The sequence below is a fragment of the Aristolochia californica genome, unplaced genomic scaffold (genome assembly GCF_029961685.1).
Source record: "Aristolochia californica isolate CCGP_79_NKW_82.1479 unplaced genomic scaffold, dmAriCali1.0.hap1 SCAF_14, whole genome shotgun sequence".
NCBI classification, from domain to species: domain Eukaryota; kingdom Viridiplantae; phylum Streptophyta; class Magnoliopsida; order Piperales; family Aristolochiaceae; genus Aristolochia; species Aristolochia californica.
In genome coordinates this window covers 25,200,152-25,219,010 of record NW_027181815.1, presented here as the reverse complement: position 1 = coordinate 25,219,010, position 18,859 = coordinate 25,200,152, and the positions used below count along the sequence as shown (strand labels likewise).

The 18,859-nt window shown below is 36.0% G+C and overlaps 1 protein-coding gene across 1 annotated transcript in view; it reads left to right on the top strand.

Annotated features, from left to right (window-relative positions):
- Window positions 1-9,753, top strand: part of LOC137949450 (probable serine/threonine-protein kinase PBL8) — a 32,050-nt gene extending 22,297 nt beyond the window's left edge. Inside the window, exons 10-11 of the mRNA XM_068795499.1 lie at window positions 9,367-9,457; window positions 9,587-9,753. Of these exons, the coding sequence (XP_068651600.1) occupies window positions 9,367-9,444 (78 nt within the window). The 3' untranslated portion in view covers window positions 9,445-9,457; window positions 9,587-9,753. The remainder of the gene's footprint in view (window positions 1-9,366; window positions 9,458-9,586) is intronic.
- Window positions 9,754-18,859: the final 9,106 nt, after the last annotated feature.

Genomic DNA, 18,859 nt, shown 5'->3' with positions numbered 1-18,859 from the left:
CTTATTAGGCGTGGTCACACCGCTCCAAATCCTCTCTGCCCCTTCTGCGGGACAGAGGCTGAAACTATGAGTAATCTTCTACTCCACTGTGGCTTCACCTAGAAAGTGTGGACTTACATGATTGACAGTATGGGTCTCAGCTTCTGCATCCCACTTGACCTGAAACTCATGTGTTGTTTCTCTTCTGGGACCCGCATTCCCAGCCTGGGCAAGCTTTTGCTGGCTGCCTGCATTGCTTTCCTCCCTTGGTGACTTTGGAAGGAGAGGAACTCCAGACAGTTTGATTGTACTCTCCGCTCTGCTGTTGAGGTCTCCCTACATTGCCACAAGGCTCATCTCTACATGGATCAGCCTCCCAGAAAGAATTTGCCTACCACTCTTGTTCCCTAGTCCGCACCAAATGGAAGATTATTGCTCAAATGTTTGTCCCCTCACCCCCTCACCCCCCCCCCCCCCCCCCCCCCCCCCCTCCGGCTGAGTTGCTGTTTGGGAGCCTCCTCCCACCGGATATTATGAGCTAAATTTTGATGGTAGCGCTTTTGGGAACCCGAGTTTGACTGGCTTTGGCGGGGTGATTTTTTATCCGCGCGGCATTGCCATCTCAGAATTGCTGACTTGACCACTGCTGAGCTCACTGATCTGCTTCATGGCTTGCGTATTTTTCAGAACCACTTTAGTTGTACCCTTATTGTGGAAGGAGATTCCAAGGTCGTTATCGGATAGTGCTTCACCTCATCCTTCCCCCCATGGCATCATTTGGCAGATTTTTCTTGATATTTTGGACATTGTATCTACCATTTCTTGTACTTAGTCTCATGTATTTAGATCAGCCAATTCAGCTGCTGATTTGTTTGCTAAACCAGCCCAATCTCCTGTTGTTAGGGGAGACCTCCCTTGATCTATCTTCCCTTTTTTTGAAATAAAGTTATCATCATTTAAAAAAAAAGATGAAAAGATTTGAGTTTTTACCAGCCATTAACTGATACATGTGAGAAACCCTTCTTCTAGGTGATCGTCTTCTTCAAAGAATGATGATTACTGACAAAAAACTTTCCTAGATGTTATCTATTGTTTTGATACCATGAAAAGTTTAAGAATAGAGAGAGAGGTGAAGGAAGAATTAGAGAGATAGAGAATAGAAATTGAGAAAGGCTCAAGAATGAGCTGAATTAAGTAATCTGGTATAATTACAAAAATGCCCTTCATTTATGTTAAACCTTTATCTCCTTATATCTCCCATTCTATGTCCTATGTACATGAAATTTGGACTATAGACATAATTCAACATTGAGAACACGACTACATAGAAATATGAATATGGTGATAAGCTGAAATAACCAAAATACACCTGGACTGGTTTTTCAACAGATTGATTATAATATTGACTAACCATTAAGCAAGTGACACTCCTAGCCATTGAAGTGATTTTTATTTATTTATTTTTCAAACAACACTACCCTAACTCTCCCCAATTTTGGCAGCTCAACTCATACTTAAAAGGTCCATCTTTAAATGCATCAAGTGAAACTTTTCATCCTTTTGCCTTTATTTTTCCAAAAAAAAAAATCATAAAATAATATTAACTAAAAATATTTTATGTTAATAAAATTTATTATAGATTCAATTTGTATCATCCTCGCCAATAGGTGATGTCTATCATGAGATACATTTCATAGTCTCAGTCTATTAAACCCCTCACTCCATGTCCTTGAACCCTAGAAACCCTTAACCCTAATTTTCAAGCTTTTGCAGACCTGCCTGATCATTATTTCTAAGATGCTTATCCAAACCACCTATACCATTGTTTGCTTGATTCCCTAAACCATCAGACAATATTATCCTTTTCCCTTATCCACCGCCTAACCCATCTATTTAATCATAAAATACTGAAACCCTAATTCTGTCCCCTGCTACCTTTGTCCCTTCTTTCACATAAACCTAAGTAATAACCGCCTCATATCTTGCATGCAACACGTCCACTAGGTATCTAAGAACCTACACTTGCCTTGGGAACCTTTTTGCATGTGAGGGGTTATGTAATAGATGACAAGTTCACAAACCGGCTTAATATGGAATTAGGGTCATCACCAAAAAGTGATAATAGTGAATAGGATGATGATCCATTTGGTTCCTTGGATAATTCTAGCAGCTCAAGTAACATGATTGTAGATTGCATACTGGCCCTTTCCAAGCATCATATTAGCATGATTGACTAATCATTTGTCTGGAGATCTCTCTATCTCCTCCCAATTTTTTCCTCTGCAATTCGCTTTTATGTCGGCAATGGTCAGTCAATCAGATTTTGGGAAGATAGGTGGACGGGTAGTGCGCTTTTGCATAAGTCTTTTCTTACTCTTTTCAGCCTCTCCCTGCAGAGGACTTTGGTTGTAGAGGATACTTGTGATGGGAATTGGAATCGTCACCCTTGTGGGGGCCTATCGGATCCAGAAGCTCTAATAAGATTGGCTCCTTCTCGGTCACCTCCACTTACGACTTAATTAGAGGATGGCTCACTTGCAGTACGGGGCATGAGGAGGCTTTCACTTGGCGTCTTTGCACCCCTCCCGAAGTGAAGTTCTTCATGTAGAGCGCCCGCTTTAACAAAATTCTTTTCGCAGACAATCTCAAAAAGCATGGCCAACACAAGGTGGATTCCACATGTCCTCTTTACAAATCTATGGAGGAAACTATCAATCAAATGCCCCTTCTTGGGGGGTTAGGACAACGATTCTTAGCCGTATCAGTGTCCAGTTCTATATGCATGTGGAACTTTCCAACATTTATCGTAAGTAGGGTTGGCTTCGAACCGAGCTGGCTCGCGAGTGGCTCGAGTTTGGCTCGATTTCGAATCGGTTTCTCTCGAGCTCGAGATCCGAAATTGGCTCGTTTGAGTTAACGACCCGAGCTCGACTGAATCAAGGTTCGGTTCGAAAGCTCGCGAGTCGCGGGATCGGGATCGCCAACCGCTACATCCCCTTCCCTCTTATTTCTTCGCCTCCTCTGTTTTCGTCGTCGGCGCCACGCCTTCGCTTTGCGACATCTTAGCGGAAAACCAGAGTGAGAGTTGACGACGGAGAAATAATTTCGCTCCTCGAGACCTAAGTTGGGAGAAATAATTTTTCTACCACCCCCCCTCCAACCCACACGATTTCGCACGTGTGAGATCATAAACAAGTAAAAAAAGTAAAAAAAAAAAACTCTTTTGTCCCTTCGTCATCGCTCTTCAAGAAATTGAAAAAATGATATTTTAGTAGAAATACGTTTCTAGAGATTATTAGTGTAAAAAAAAAAAAAACTCTTTTGTCCCTTCGTCATTGCTCTTCAAGAAATTGAAAAAAGATATTTTAATAAAAATACGTTTCTAGAGATTATTAGTGGTTTTTTCAATAAATGTTGAAAAGACATTTTTAGTAGAAATATAGGGACCATTAGTGCCTCATGTTTTTTGGAAACATTTTTCTAATTAGAAATTTTTATTAAAAAATCATATAATTTTCTAAGTAAGATTTTCTTTCCAAGATGGGCAAGAAAACCATATAGAAAAATTTTGAATAAGTATTTGACAGTTGATGCTATAATACTATTAGCATGAGGCAATTTTCATAGAAATTTTATGTTTGACATTTTATTTGATTAAAAATTTATCGATAAGGATAGTAATATATTAGATTGATTATTAATTTTTATTTATTTCCCTTAAAGTGGCAATAAGAGGTCCATTTAACTTTCCTAAGAAAATTTTAAAATATTTCTAGTAATTTTCTAGTAAGTCTCTAATAGTAATAGGATTTTATTTAAAGGTTTTTTTGGAAATGTGTATTCTAGGAAAAACATTTCTAGTTTTTCCAAGAATATAAATTTTCAATCAGGGCACCAAGGAGGCCATAGTAAATTTATGGCCAGATTAAAAAATTACAAAATAAGCTAGACAACATTTGAGGTAAAAAACGATTAATATTGGTGGGTTCTAATCTATTATCGAGATTCAATCCCGAACCTTCCCTATCATTCTTTTTTAAAAAATGTATGGACAATTTTATAGATAATTTATTTGACATATATTTTATGTAGAGTATTAAATGTAGGTTAACCTCGAACTTGGCTAAAGCTCGAGCTCAAACTCGAACTCGGTTAAAATTATTAGGCTCGAACTCGATTACAATTTTATAGTTTGTAAATTTATAATGGATTTATAGTTTTTATTTGGGTGATTGTAAATTGATAGTGATATTTCATTTAATTTTGTTGTGTTTGATTATTGTATGGAGTTTATTCATAATGTTATGCAATGTATGGAGTGTATGGAGTGTATAGAGTGTATAAACAATTTCATGGAGTGTTTATGCAGGTATTATATATATAGATGATGCCCAATTTTAAGTAGAGGTCATGCCAAATTTTATACAGGTATTATATACATAAATTATGCTCAATTTTAAGTAGAGGTCATGCCCAATCTTATACATGTATTATATATATATATATATATATATATATATATATATGTTATGTCCAATTTTATGTAGAGGTCATGTCCAATTTTATGTTAAATGTATGCATAATTTTATATAAAATTTATTTGATATATATTTTTGAAAAGTTTTAAATGTATGTTGAAGCTCGAAGCTCGGCTCAAACTCGGTTAAAAATTTTGGGCTTGAGATGAGGATCGCTCGAAGCCACCCCTAGTTGTAAGCTTCTTGGTTTATCTGTCCCCAACCTTGGTTGATTGATGATCTCTGCTTGCTCTACCTTCATCCCATGAGGTCTTTGGAATGAGTGCAACCAAAGGCGGTTCAACACTAAGTTTGAATCCGAGAGAGTCGTTGAAATCATTTCGAGGAATATTTCGACTTGGCTTCACACCAAGAAAGCCTTTTCCCCTTTCATTGGATCCTTCATTAGAGACAATTAGCATTGCCTTGCCCAACTTCATACGACCTCGAAGCCCTCGACTGTAACTGAATGGACCCCACCACAGCTCGTCTTTAAGTTAAATTTTGATGACTCCTCTCTTAGCAACCCCCGGAAAGCAGGTTTCGGTTGTGCAATTCGTGACTCCATGGACAATCAGATCATCTCTTTTGCCTGTCCTCTCGTTATTGCGGACTCCATGACAGCTAGGCTCCACTGCCTCCTCAATGGGTTCCACGTCTTCCGGGATCACTGCAACGGCCTTATCCACATTGAGGAGGATTTCAAAGTGGTGATTAGTTGGTGTGTGCACTCTTCTGCTCCCCCCTGACGCCATTGGGACACCTTTTTTGAAATTATGGAAATTGTAAATGTTTTTATTGTATTTGGTCTCACATCTCGAGATCTACTAATTTTATTGCCGATGTTCTTACCTAGTTGGGAGCTTCCCTTCAAACCTTTGTTGTTAGGGGTTTGCTCCCTTGAGGTTGTGTTCTTTTGTTCTCTCTCTTAGTAAAATCACCTTTCATAAAAAAAAAAAAAAAAAAATTGAGGTTAACTTGTACCAAGCTCATCTGCTCTTAAAAGGTGGGCCAACACAAGTACCTTTATTACAAACCATATGCACAACAAAACACTTATCAATCATTGGCTTCCACCTTAGGCACTTATCAGAACTCATTCTTTTGACAAAGTTTTTATGTTTCAATATATAAACATTTCATTTATGAGAAAGTTTATTGAAACTTAGGATTCCATGATGTATACTCACAGTAAAAGAGGATTAAGGGGTGAGAAGAAGAAGGAGAGTTATGGAGAGTGGAGGAAGATTAGGGTAATGGACTTGTGCAAACCCTCCCCCTTAAGTTGTATTTATAGATATCAAAAGTACTAATATTACAATAATACTATTCACCCTAGTAAGAGTGAATAAGTGACATAAATCAAAAACTAATTACATCAATGCCATCTTTATGAGATGACTCTTTATTTACCATCATGTTACCACTGTGTGGGCTTTCTCCTTGGTCTGTGGGCTTGAGCCCATCTTCCACACACTTGGATGTGTAGGTTTTCCTTGGTCGTGTGGGTTTGGGCCCATCTTCCAACACTCCCTCAAACTAGGGGTGAGAGAACATCATATAAGCCCAACTTGCTACAAATAGTGTATAGGATCTTCTCGTATAAAATGGTAATTGACCTTATCTTCCAACACTCCCCCCTCAAGTTGGTACTCTTTTTTTCCAAGAGACCCAGTTGGCATAATATAAGAGAGTAAAATCACTCCTAACCCTAAGACATCACTCCATACTCCAATCAAATGGTCATAGTAAAAAATATTTTCTGGTCAATTTCACAGGTGGAAAAGTAGCCCTACTGTGGGGCACATCGTCTACCCACTTTCTCAGGGTAGCTTAAAAAAACACCTCTTGGGTGAATAATAGACTTGACTCATGTTGGATGTTGGCCACACTCCTATCTTCTGTTAGTAGTGGGTCTAAAGGCATTGCTCATAACTGTAGTAATAAACTCCTTCATCACGGTGTCTCTCCATAGGACATCAAACCTCAAATGGTAGGAGTAAAAATGCGAAATGAGGGGGTAAAGGGTAATCACCAGAAGATAACATTCTCGGGCCACCATGTGCTTTCTTCTTCATCAAAATAGTTAATGCTAACAACAATCAACAATTGAGAAGACCTCCTTCAATAATAATGTCTCAATCAGAGAGACACAATAGCAGCATTTGAAATGGGCCTAAGTCCAAATAACACGTACCAAATAGGCAGTTATATAGCAGTGGATAACCAGTAGGTAATAAAAGTCCTTAAGAGCAATAAGGACACATAAGATAATCTACTACAAGTTCATCCTTTCATAAGGAAGCTATGTACCAAGCAATAAGTTGAGGATAATCCAAGGTAATAATCAAGCCAGTAGCATATTGCATATAGCAAATAGTAGCTTTGACACTAAGTGAGTGAGTCAAGCTAAGTAATAGACTGTCAATAATAAGTTTGAATCAAATGTTGTTTGATAATCAATAGATCAAACAATCTCCAATGTGTTCATCCTTCATATTTCTCCTTCTATTCAACCCCTCGAGCTGGGAGATAATGTTAATGATACTAGCTTGAAGTCAACAAATATTTTGCAAGTTCAAGTGCTAATCTACCTCTTGTATGATCAAGTAAAAGAAGGCTAGTATCAACAACTTTACTAGCTCAAATATTGTAAACCAACTCAAGCCAAGTTAAATATTTCAAACTTTTCTTGCCTTAATTTTTTAGGCAAGGATACTAAATCAAATTGTTTGTAATCTTTCAAAATACCAAAAAAATCTCACAAAATTCGTGGCTGGAAAAATCTTCAAAATATGGTAGTTTCCTCCTTCAATTGGTGCCAAGTTAGCAATTAAAGAAGACACCTTTACTTGCCTTTTTTTTTCTTGAAATCTTTAGGCAAAGCAATCTTTGACAAATAAATCAAGAAAAGTTTCTGAAAAAAAGATGATCTTCTAAAGATTCTTTCTAGATATTGTTTGTTAATAAACTTAAACTTTCCAAGGGTAGATCATGAGATACTTTCGTGGTATTGTTGATCAATAACGGCAACTCAAAAAATTATGCTCAAATCCGAATCTTCGTATACAACAGTATACTAGCATGCCTTTGATTCTTCCAATGCAAATATCTCCTTAAATATAGATCAAATTGACATGAAATTTTCTCTATCTGAAACTAGACTTAAATATCTTTCAACAAGTATAACTTCTCTTCATAAAATATACTTCTTTTGAGATAAATAATTTGATAGATTTTGGACTTTGTAATCTGGCCGAACTAAATACTTTCTTCTTTGGCCAACATGACCATCGACTCTTCCGAGATTGATATCTCCATATAAAAAAATTCATAATGATAATTGGATAAATAGGTAAGAAAATAAACTTACAGATCTTTATTTTGATATATAACGCTCCATATAAAGTCTCGTTCTTGATTGCATAAAACGGCTCAAAAATTGAAGCTTTTTGCTGCTGCTCGAAACTTTTCTGCTGCTTCAGATATCGATTTCTCTTTCTAGAAAAATTTGATTTCAACGATTCTTTTTTATTTGGAAAGTAGACTCAAAAATCTTTCCAACGGTATATAATTTTCTATATGAAAAATAAGGAAAGAAAGTGAAACTTCCAATGAAATATCGAAATTGAGAAATAAAACTTGAGGAAAAACAAGAAACTCCTCTTTTTTCTTTTTCTTTTTGTACTTCTTCTTCTTCACTTTCTTCTCCATATTCTTCTCCTTTTACATCTCAGATCATTGCCCGCTCTGATACCATGTTAAAACTTAGGATTCGATGATATATAATCACTGTAGAAGAGGATTAAGGGGTGAGAAGAAGAAGAAGAAGAAGAGTTGTGGAGGGAGGATGGAAGATTAGGGAAATGGACTTGTCCAAACCCTCCCCCTTAACTTGTATTTATAGATATCAAAAGTACTAGTAAGAGTGAATAAGAGGCATAAATCAAAAAGTAATTACATCAGTGTCATCTTTATGAGATGACTCTTTATTTACCATCATGCTACCACTATGTGGGCCTGTGGGCTTGTGGGCCTTCTCCTTGGTCTGTAGGCATGAGCTCATCTTCCACACACTTGGACGTATGGGCCTTCCTTGGTCGTGTGGGCTTGGGAATCTTCCAACAAAGTTGTTGCATGGTTATATATTATTCGTGTTTTATTATTTAATAATAATATATTTAATACCTTTTTATACAAAATAATTTCCAATCTTGAAATTTTTTTTTAAATGATGTTGATTTTTATTAAGACAAAGGCTCAAAAGAGTAAATTACAAAGGAGGGAAGCCTTCTCAAACAATGAGAGATTGCTGGGAAGTTCCGAATTTTGCCAATTTATCAGCCAAGAAATGTCGATCTTGAAATTGATAGGATGTTCTTTATATATAGGATATCATGAGGTTACAAGAAATGCATTATCATTTACCCTATGGTGTTTTGTTTCATGAATGGATGAGTAATCCAAAGTTCATTTTTTTGTGATTTTTACAATGTTTTTTGGGGCTTGTTGCAAGTATATGCTATATATTTCTTATGTTTTTTGACACTAACTCTCTCATTCCACTGAAAATTTTTAAATGGATGGATTTCTATTCACGTGCGTTTTTTTATCTGGTTTAGAATCTTTTGAATTTCTATTGGGCTTTTTGTCCTTTTAATATCTTTAACATTCCAGTGAACGTTACAGATGGGGTGCTGCAAATGTTGTAAAATGTACAATACCTGATACATATCATGTTCCTGTAATTATATAATCCAAAAAGAAAAGGTTGCTAAGAGTGTATATTAGAATATCATGCTGTCTCTCACTTTTCAATTTCTTTGTTCAAGTTGCTTATGTTTTTTTTTATTCTAATAATGGGAATCAGGTGATTCATCTTCTCGAAGGGGCAAACGAGCTCAGTATTGGTTTGGAGCAACAGTTCATGTTCAGCAATATAAAGTGACCAGTACAATATGGTATGTGTGAGCATTTGGACAATCAGATGCTGCTTGTATGTATCTTTTGTTTTGGCATTATTTTCTCAACATAATTTATTTTAGTGTGATGGGTGCTCTTAAAAACTTAGTACCTTTCTCATCTTGCAGGACAGGTTGTGCTCTCTAAATTTGAGAATAAAAGCTTCACAATTGTGCCATATCTTGTGGCCAAGTCATCACTTGCCTTGATGACATTTTCAGTAGAGTTTCTTGTTAGCAGTTCATAGATCTATGAGAGTTTCTTTACTTAAACTATAGTTACAAAATTATGTGATAGCTTGTGAAATATGGTAATGTCTTTGCCAGTGAGAGTTGCTCATGGAATGACAGATTTTCTTTGTAAAATATCAACTTTCCTGCATTTGGTTAATGTGTCTAGATTTCAGGCTTGAGTGAACGGGCAATAATCATATTGTTTCCCATTTCATCTATAAATTAATGAAAAACCAAAGGCAGAAACATATCTTTTTTTTTATTTTTACTTGCACAACCACTAGATGTTTTTTGCCAAAGTTGAAGTTTTTTATTTGATACCCTTGAGAAGGATAGTATGTAGGGTACAAGAGTCATTATTTCAAGTTTCTCAATTAAACAAATATAGGTGCATACAAAATGCTAGGATGTCTTGTAGGATGTCTACGAGATGGAGCTAATGAGCCCACAACTAGGGGTGGCATCGAGCCGAGCCGAGCCCGAACCTGCCTATGTTCGAGTCAAGTTTGATTTAAATATTTCGAGCCGAACTTCGAGTTGAGCCTCGTCTCAAGCCTAAAATTGTTATCGAGCTCGAGCCCAAAAATTTTAACCGAGTTCGAGCCAAGCTCGAGCTTCAAAATACATTTAAAATTTTTCAAAAAATATATATAAAATAAATTTTATATAAAATTATGCATGACTTTTACATAAAATTGGGCATGACTTTTACATAAAATTGGGCATAACATATATATATATATATATATATATATATAATATATATATATATATATATAATACATGTATAAGATTGGGTATGACCTCTACTTAAAATTGAGCATAATCTATGTATATAATACTTATATAAAATTCGGCATGACCTCTACTCCAAAATTGGGCATAATCTATATACATAATACTTACATAAACACTCCATAAAATTGTCTATACATTCCATAAACACTCCATAAAATTGTTTATACACTCCATAAAATTGTCTATACATTCTATAAACACTTCATAAAATTGTTTATACACTCCATACACTCTATAAAATAGTCTAAACACTCTATACATTGCATAATATTATGAACAAACTCCATACAATATTTAAACACAACAAAATTAAATGAAATATTACTATCAATTTAAAATCACCCAAATAAAAACTATAAATCCTTTAAATAAAATCCTATTACTATTAGAGACTTACAAGAAAATTACAATAAATGTTTTAATTTTTTCTTAGGAAAATTAAATGGACCTCTTATTGCCTTTTCTAAGGAAATAAATAAAAATTAATAATTAATCTAATATATAACTATACTTATCAATAAATTTTTAATCAAATAAAATGTCAAACACAAAATTGCTATGAAAATTGTCTCATGCTAAAAGTATTATATCATCAACTGTCAAATACTTATTCAAAATTTTTCTATACGATTTTCTAGCCCATCTTGGCAAGAAAATCTTACTTAGAAAATTATATGATTTTTTAACAAGAATTTATAATTAGAAAAAAAAATTTCAAATAACGTGAGGTACTAATGATCCCTATATTTCTATTAAAAATATATTTCAACATTTATTGAAAAAACCACTAATAGTCTCTAGAAACGTATTTCTACTAAAATATCTTTTCAATTTCTTCAAGAGCCATGAAGAAGGGACAAAGAGTTTCTTTTTTCTTCCATGTTTATGATCTCGCACGTAGGAGTGGCTTCGAATAAATTACATATAAAATTATGCATACATTTAAAAAAAAAAAAAGAATGATAGGGGAGGTTAAGGATTGAATTTCAATAATGGATTAAAATGCACCAATATTAATCTTTTTTACTCCAATTGTTGTCTAGCTTGTTTTGTAAATTTTGACTCTGGCCATAAATTTACTATGGTCTCCTTAGTACCCCTAGATGAAAATTTATATTCTAGGAAAAATTAGAAATATTTTTCCAGTGATACATATTCTCAAAAAAACCTTTAAATAAAATCTTATTACTATTAGTGACTTATTAGAAATTTCCAAAAAATATTTTAAAATTTTCTTAGGAAAGTTAAATGGACCTTTTATTGCCTCTTCTGGGTAAATAAATAAAAATTAATAATTAATTGAATATATTAGTATACTTATCGATAAATTTTTAATCAAATAAAATGTCAAACACAAAATTGTAATAAAAATTGTTTAATGCTAAAAGTATTACAGCATCAACTGTTAAATACTTATTTAAAAAAAATTTATACAGTTTTTTACCCAATCTTGGTAGGAAAATCTTACTTTGAAAATTATATGATTTTAATAAGAATTTTTAATTAGAAAAATATTTAAAAAAACATTAGACACTAATAGTTCATAGAAACTTATTTCTATAAAATGTATTTTAAATTTTTTTTTCAAGAGCTACGAGGAAGGAGAGTTTAAGGAAAAAGTTTTTTTTTTTCTTCATGATCTCGCTCGTGCGAAATCATCTTCGCTCGGGGGAGGGGGGAGATTATTTTTCCCCTGAACTTACTGGTTCTAGTTTTCCGCAGAGACGACACAGAGGGAAGGGGGTTACGGCATCGGGGAGGACCTGTCGTCAGGGATGACGGTTGCGACATAGGTGGCGATGGAAACACAGGCAATGATGAAGAGAAGAAGAAATCAAAGGAAGAAATCAAAAGGACAGCCTCAGCGCCGGCCGGTGTGCAGCTGTCGATGGCGATAGACGCAGTGAAAACAGTCGATAGGAGGGCAGCAGTGATGAGGGGAGGAAAAAATCCCCCCCCCCCCTCGCTCTCGCTCACGATCCCGCTCCCAATCCCGATCCCGGTACCGATCCCGACTCACCTCAAGCCAGCTCGCGAGCCGCCGAACCGAACCTGGCTTCGGTCGAGCTCAGCTCGTTAATTTAAACGAGCCGATTTTGGAGCTCAAGCTCGAGAGATAACGAATCGAACCGAGCCAACACCGAGCTGAAGCCACCCCTACCCACAACCCCCAAAAAACAAAAGAGGGAAAATAGTGATTATGTTCATCTGTTTTGATCAGATCTAAGCTAAATTATGCCCCTAGTGCCATACATATTTACAGTACCAAGGAATCTAGATGCAACTTCAAACACTTATTCACAATGGATCAAGAGAACTTGTTAGGAACTTCTCCTCAAGACTCTAGGAGAATTGGAGAAGAAGAGGGAAAGAGAGGATGGGTGGGTGTAGAGGTGGCATCAAGCAGAGCCAAGCTCGAACCTACATATGGTCGAGTTTGACTTGATTTGAATACTTTGAACTCGAGTTCGAGTTTAACCTCGAGCCAAAAACTTAGAATCAAACTCAAGCCCAAAAATTTTAATTGAGTTTGAGTTGGAGCTCTAGTTGGGTTCGAACTTTAACCTACATTTAAAACTACAAAGTAAAAAAATTATAAAAATAAATAAAGAGAATATTGTGATGAAGTTAGACATTGGTAAACCAGCCTTGAACAACACATGTATAGGCTAATTATCAATAAAAACTTCTAACATCTAAAGTTGTACATAACCATGATGTATTTAGAGCTTCAAATATGGAAGTTAAATGGAAAAAAGCAAGAGAAGTAACTTATCTCTTTGAATTCGAATTCAATAGCTCCTTCACATAAAAAAAAAAAAAACCAACCTACGCAGTCTTCAACTAAACTGAGTAGAAAAGTAAAATGGAACCCTGAAATTCAATCATTGCTCTGATACCATATTGATTTTCAAAGCTCCATAGCCTTAAGATCTTTTATAATTAAGAAGAGAAGGAAGAAGAAGGGATAAGAGAAAGAAGAATAAGAGGAAAAAGAGGGGGAGAAAAAGAGACGTCTAAGGAAAGAGAGAGCACGTGAGGAAAAAGGAAGATCAGCCCCCTTAAGCTTTATTTATAGATGATGAAAGTGTCAATATTATAAGTGTACCCTTCACCCTAGTAGGAGTGAAGAAGAGACAAAAAACATAACATAATTACAACAATGACACCCAAGCTTGCCTATGTCTTCTAACACTCCTCAAACAGGTGGTGAAAAAACATCTTATATCCCCAGCTTAGTACATGCAATGGAGAGAACATTGGAGTTAATTGCCTTTTGGATGAAATGTAGTGCATAGTATTGACACCAGCTTGTAGCATCTCTCAAACAAAATGGTAATCAATCTTAATGTGTTTGGTTCGTTCATGAAATACTAGATTGGTTGCAATGTGAATGGTTGTTTGGTTAGCGCAATGAAGTTACATGGGCCCAAAAGCCAAGTTCAAACATCAAGGATTTAAGTCACAATAATTCACTTACTACATGTGTTATAACACGATATTCAACTTCAGCACTAAACTTTGCCACAATACTTTAGTTTTTTACTTATCCAAGTTACCAAATTTCCGCCTATCATTGTACAATAACTAGAAGCAGATTTTCTATCATCAGGTGAACCAACACAATCTGCATATGCAAACCCTTCAATATTAGTATGTCCATAACATTTATGTAATGGCCTTTGTCTTAGATTTTTCTTTAAATACCATAAAAATTTTGTTAGTGTGTCAATGCCCACCTCTCACAAGTTACTGTTAATGTAATGTATTCACTGACCCCCAATTATTAGGAGCGCCAATGTCGATAGTGAGTAAATTAGTTAGCGGTTCCGGCTTAGACGTTGATGAGGTCAAATTGTGAGCGCAATGGTTATTTGTGAAGAAACTGTAAAATGAAGACGGGGGTTCGGAGCGTCAGCCCGACGGGGGTCCAAGGGGGTTGGCCCTTTGGAAGACCCAAGAATGAACGGAAAAATTGAATCACCCAAGTGTGAACGGGATTTAATGGACGCAGCAAAAAATAGAAGCGCATTCAGTACTGACCGTCGCAGCAGACAGGGGCCTTCATCGGCCCCGGAAGAGAAAGGAAGCTTCCTACCATCATTTCCATAGTTGTCTCCCAGCTGTCTTCCTCGATTGAGTTATGCAAAACACCTATAAATAGATATGTTCTTCACCAACAATCGAAAATCTAGAATCATACATCTTCCTTGTTCGTTTTATTTTTAGTTTATTCTTATGTAAGTCCAGAAGCCATTGAAGCTCTTCTAAGAGCGTGCGGTGGGACGAAATCAATTTGTATTTCAATAAAGATCAGTGTTGACTTTCTTCTTGATTGTTGTTTAGACGTTCCCGGGTTGAGCTTACTCTATTTTACAATTTTCTCCAATGAGATTGATGATGTTGATACATGAATTGACTAACAACACTTACAACAAAAGAAATATTAGGTCTCGTAACTTAAGATAAATAAGTTTACCAACTAAATGTTGAAATCTGCTCACATCAATGTTACTACTAAATTCAACACACAATTTCATATTTTCATCGATGCTCAGTAGATCATCTTGTATTTATTAAAGACACCCCCAAAGGGAAAGTTCTTCTGGCAGTTTATGTATGGCAGTTTATGTAGATGATATTGTCTGAACTAGCAGTGATTTAGATGGCATTCAAGAGGCCAAAAGAAGATATAAGAAGAGTTCAAAACAAAAGACCTTAGGGGGGTTAGTGCACATGACTCAGGACATGATCTTCATGCGCATTATGCAGTTCATGTCCTGATGTCATTAGGGAGTGCCGAAATTCATGTCATGTACATGAATATACTTGACTCAAGAGTTCATGTCTCAAGAGTAAAGGGCGGAAAGTGTTTTCTTCCCGATTTTGAGAATCATCTACATGACTTTCGTGCGGGCTCTCTCTGGCTCAGACCGTCTTGCTCGTTTCTCCTCATTTCGTTCCCGCAGCCCCTCTGTCGTCTCCCTGAAGCCCGAGCTCTCTGCTCCCTCTCTCGTCTCCGTCGTCCCTCTCCGGTCTCCCTCTCTACTACCTCCATCTCTCGCTGCGAACGTCCTTCCGACGTCCTTCTCCATCTCGAACTCATTCTCCCTCTGAACCTCCCACTCGCTTCTCCCTCACTCTTATCCCTCTCGGCCTCCCTCTCTTCTCTCTGTCTCTTCTCCCTTTTTTCTCCCTTATGGCATCTCACTCCCTTCTCCCTCTCGTTCTTATCTTTTCCCCCAAAATTCCCTCCGATTTCCTGCGATTTCCCCTATTTCAGTTTTTGTTTTTTTTATTTTGACATTGGGGTTCGATTTTTTAATTTCTACTTCGATTCAGCATCAATTTCCCCATTTCAGCTTTGATTTCAGCCGTCGGCTTCGGTTTAACAGCCATCCTCCCTCTCCTCTCCCTCTCAACCTCCGTCGCAGAGCACGGGAGGTCGAGCATCTGTTGCAAAGCTTCTCGGCCTCCCTCTCTTCTCCCCCTCTGCATACCGTCGGAGCGCCGCCTCTATCAGCGTTGCTCGTCGTTGTTGCCGTTGCCCACTGGCCCGTTGCCATCGCCGTTGCCCACTGGCTCGCCCCTGAGGAAGACGATGATAGTTTTTCACCCCTGAAGAAGACAACGATACTTTAAAACTATCGTCATCAAAATCATTAATTTATAAAATAATTATTTTATTTATTTAATACATTTATTTTATAATTACTATATTAAAATAGTGATTTAATAGTCATAATTAAATTATTTTTAAAATAAATATTTAATAAATTATTTTGGCATAATTATTCGATTGCTATAGTTAATTAAACCAATGGTTTTAAATTTTGTGATAATATATTATTAATTAATAATATATAAAATATATTATGTACAAATATATAGTGTGTTAAATTTATGATTAGATCAATTTTTTCTCTTAAATTATTCATTTTTTGGTTAAAGTATATCATATATTATTAATAAATTAATAACTCAATGTATTACTTTCATTTTTTTATTTATAACGTTATTTATTTATTATTTGTAATTAATCATGTACGTATTTCATTGGCTCATGTAATTACCATATTAATGCATAATAAAATATCTAATTCAACTAATAAATATATTAATATATTTAATTATACATTAAATAATTTATTTGTGTAGTAATAATGGTTGTTTTACTTAATTTAGAGTTTAAAGATTATGTTGTAATTAAGTATACTGTAAAGGTTTAGAGATTCTCTTGTTTTTTATGTTTTTCTCATGTTGGGGCACTAACACTGGAAACTATTTTCCAGTGCACATGAAGTCATCAACACTAACACCAAGTGCGAAGATGATCTTCATGTACATGACTGACATGATCTTCATGTTGGACATGAACTTGATCTTCAAGAATCCATTTGGGGCACTAACCCCCCCTTAGACCACTTAAATACTTTTTAGGTATTTGTTGGAAGATGGGCCCAAGCCCACACGACCAAGGAAGACCCACATATCTAAGTATGTTGGAAGATGGGCCTAAGCCCATAAGACCAAAGACAACCCACACATCCAAGAGATGTGGAAGATGGGCTCAAGGCCCATAGAGCAAGGAGAAAGCCCACATGCCCATACAATGATGGTAGGATGGTAAATAAAGAGTTATCTCATAGATATGGCATTGATGTAATTAGGTTAAAGTTCTAGGGTTATAATTGTAATATTATAATTTGATTAATCTATAAATTGAGTTTCAGGGGAAGGGTTAGGAAATCAAGTTCATAACCTCTTCTTCCTCTTATTTTCTCTCAATGAGTCGCTTTCTCTTTTTGTCCATGAGTTAAATCCATGGAGTCTTGAAAATCAACAGTATTGAGGTGTTACAGTCCAAGCATGGGATTATACTATCTATCTTAGAGAAAATATGTCTTTAATCTACTTGAGGAGACATGAATGATGGGATGTAGACCAACAGATACCCCTATGGATTCAAATACCAAGCTATCTGCAGTCTTTGGAGAAGATGTGAATATCGAGAATATCAAAGACTTGTGGGAAAACTTATTTACTTTGGTGTAATAAGACCGGATAGATCATATGTAGTAAGTATGGTAAGTCAATACATGCACAAACCACAACTTACTCATTGGTAAGCTTTGAAAAGAATATTATGATATTTAAAAGGAACTCCAGGAAAAGGGTTTCTCTTATCCAAACCATGGTCACTTCAACATAGAAGGGTTCTCGGATGCAAACTGGGTCGAATCCCTAGATGATAAACAGTCCACTGCTGGGTACTATACAACGGATGGAGGAAACTTGGTTACAAAGAGAAGCAAGATGAAGAATGTGGTTGCAAGGTCCAGTGCAGAAGAAAAATACAAAGCCATGGCACACACAGTCAGTGAGCTTCTACGGATCAGATCTCTTCTTACTAAATTGGGATTTTATAAAAGAGCTTATATGGATCTACATTGTGATAATCAAGCGGTTATCCATATCACTTTGAATCCAGTCTTCCATGAAAGAACAAAACACATTTAAGTGGACAACCACTTTATACAAAAAAATTTCCAAGCTGGCGTATTATCCCTCAGACGTATCTCATTACAAGGACAAGTTGGAGACATATCTCATCACAAGGACAAGTTACAAACATCCTCACAAAGTCAATCACTCACAAGATCATATCCACCATTTGCAGCAAGCCAGGCATATATAATGTTTTCTCACCCTCAGCTTGAGGGGGAGTGTTAGAAGATGGGTTCAAACCCACACGACCAAGGTGAAGATCCATTCATCCAAGAGAGGTGGCATAATGCTAAATAAGAAGTCATCTCATAAAGATGGCACCAGATGGAATTAGTCAAGAAGAACATAACTACTTATGTCTTTTCTTATGTAAAGCTTATAGCCCTAAGGGTATTATAGAAATTGTAACATCATCTCAAAAACTATAAATAGAGGCCCTTAGCTTGGGGTAGAACATCAAGTCTCTCTCCCCTTCTCTCAATTCGTCCATAAGCTCTCTCTCTCTCTCTCTCTCTCTCTTTCTTTCCATTTGGCCGAGCTCCTCTCTTGCTCTCTTTTATTCTCTTTTATTCTCTTTTCTTCTCATCTTCTTCTCATTCTCCCTCACCACCTTATTCGAAGTCCTAATCATGGGTTCCTAAATTCAACACCCTTCTACACGAAGCACTATTAAAGATTTGTTCAAGAGTAGACACATTGTCATTGGCCAATAATTGGGTTAAATTGGCATCATATTCAGATCTCAAACCATCTAGAAACCTAGAAACTTGAATCAGATGCTTTTCTTTACAAATATCTTCAACATTTGTAGTAAAAGGATGAAAGGTATAGATTTCCTACATGACATTTCTCACTTCAGTA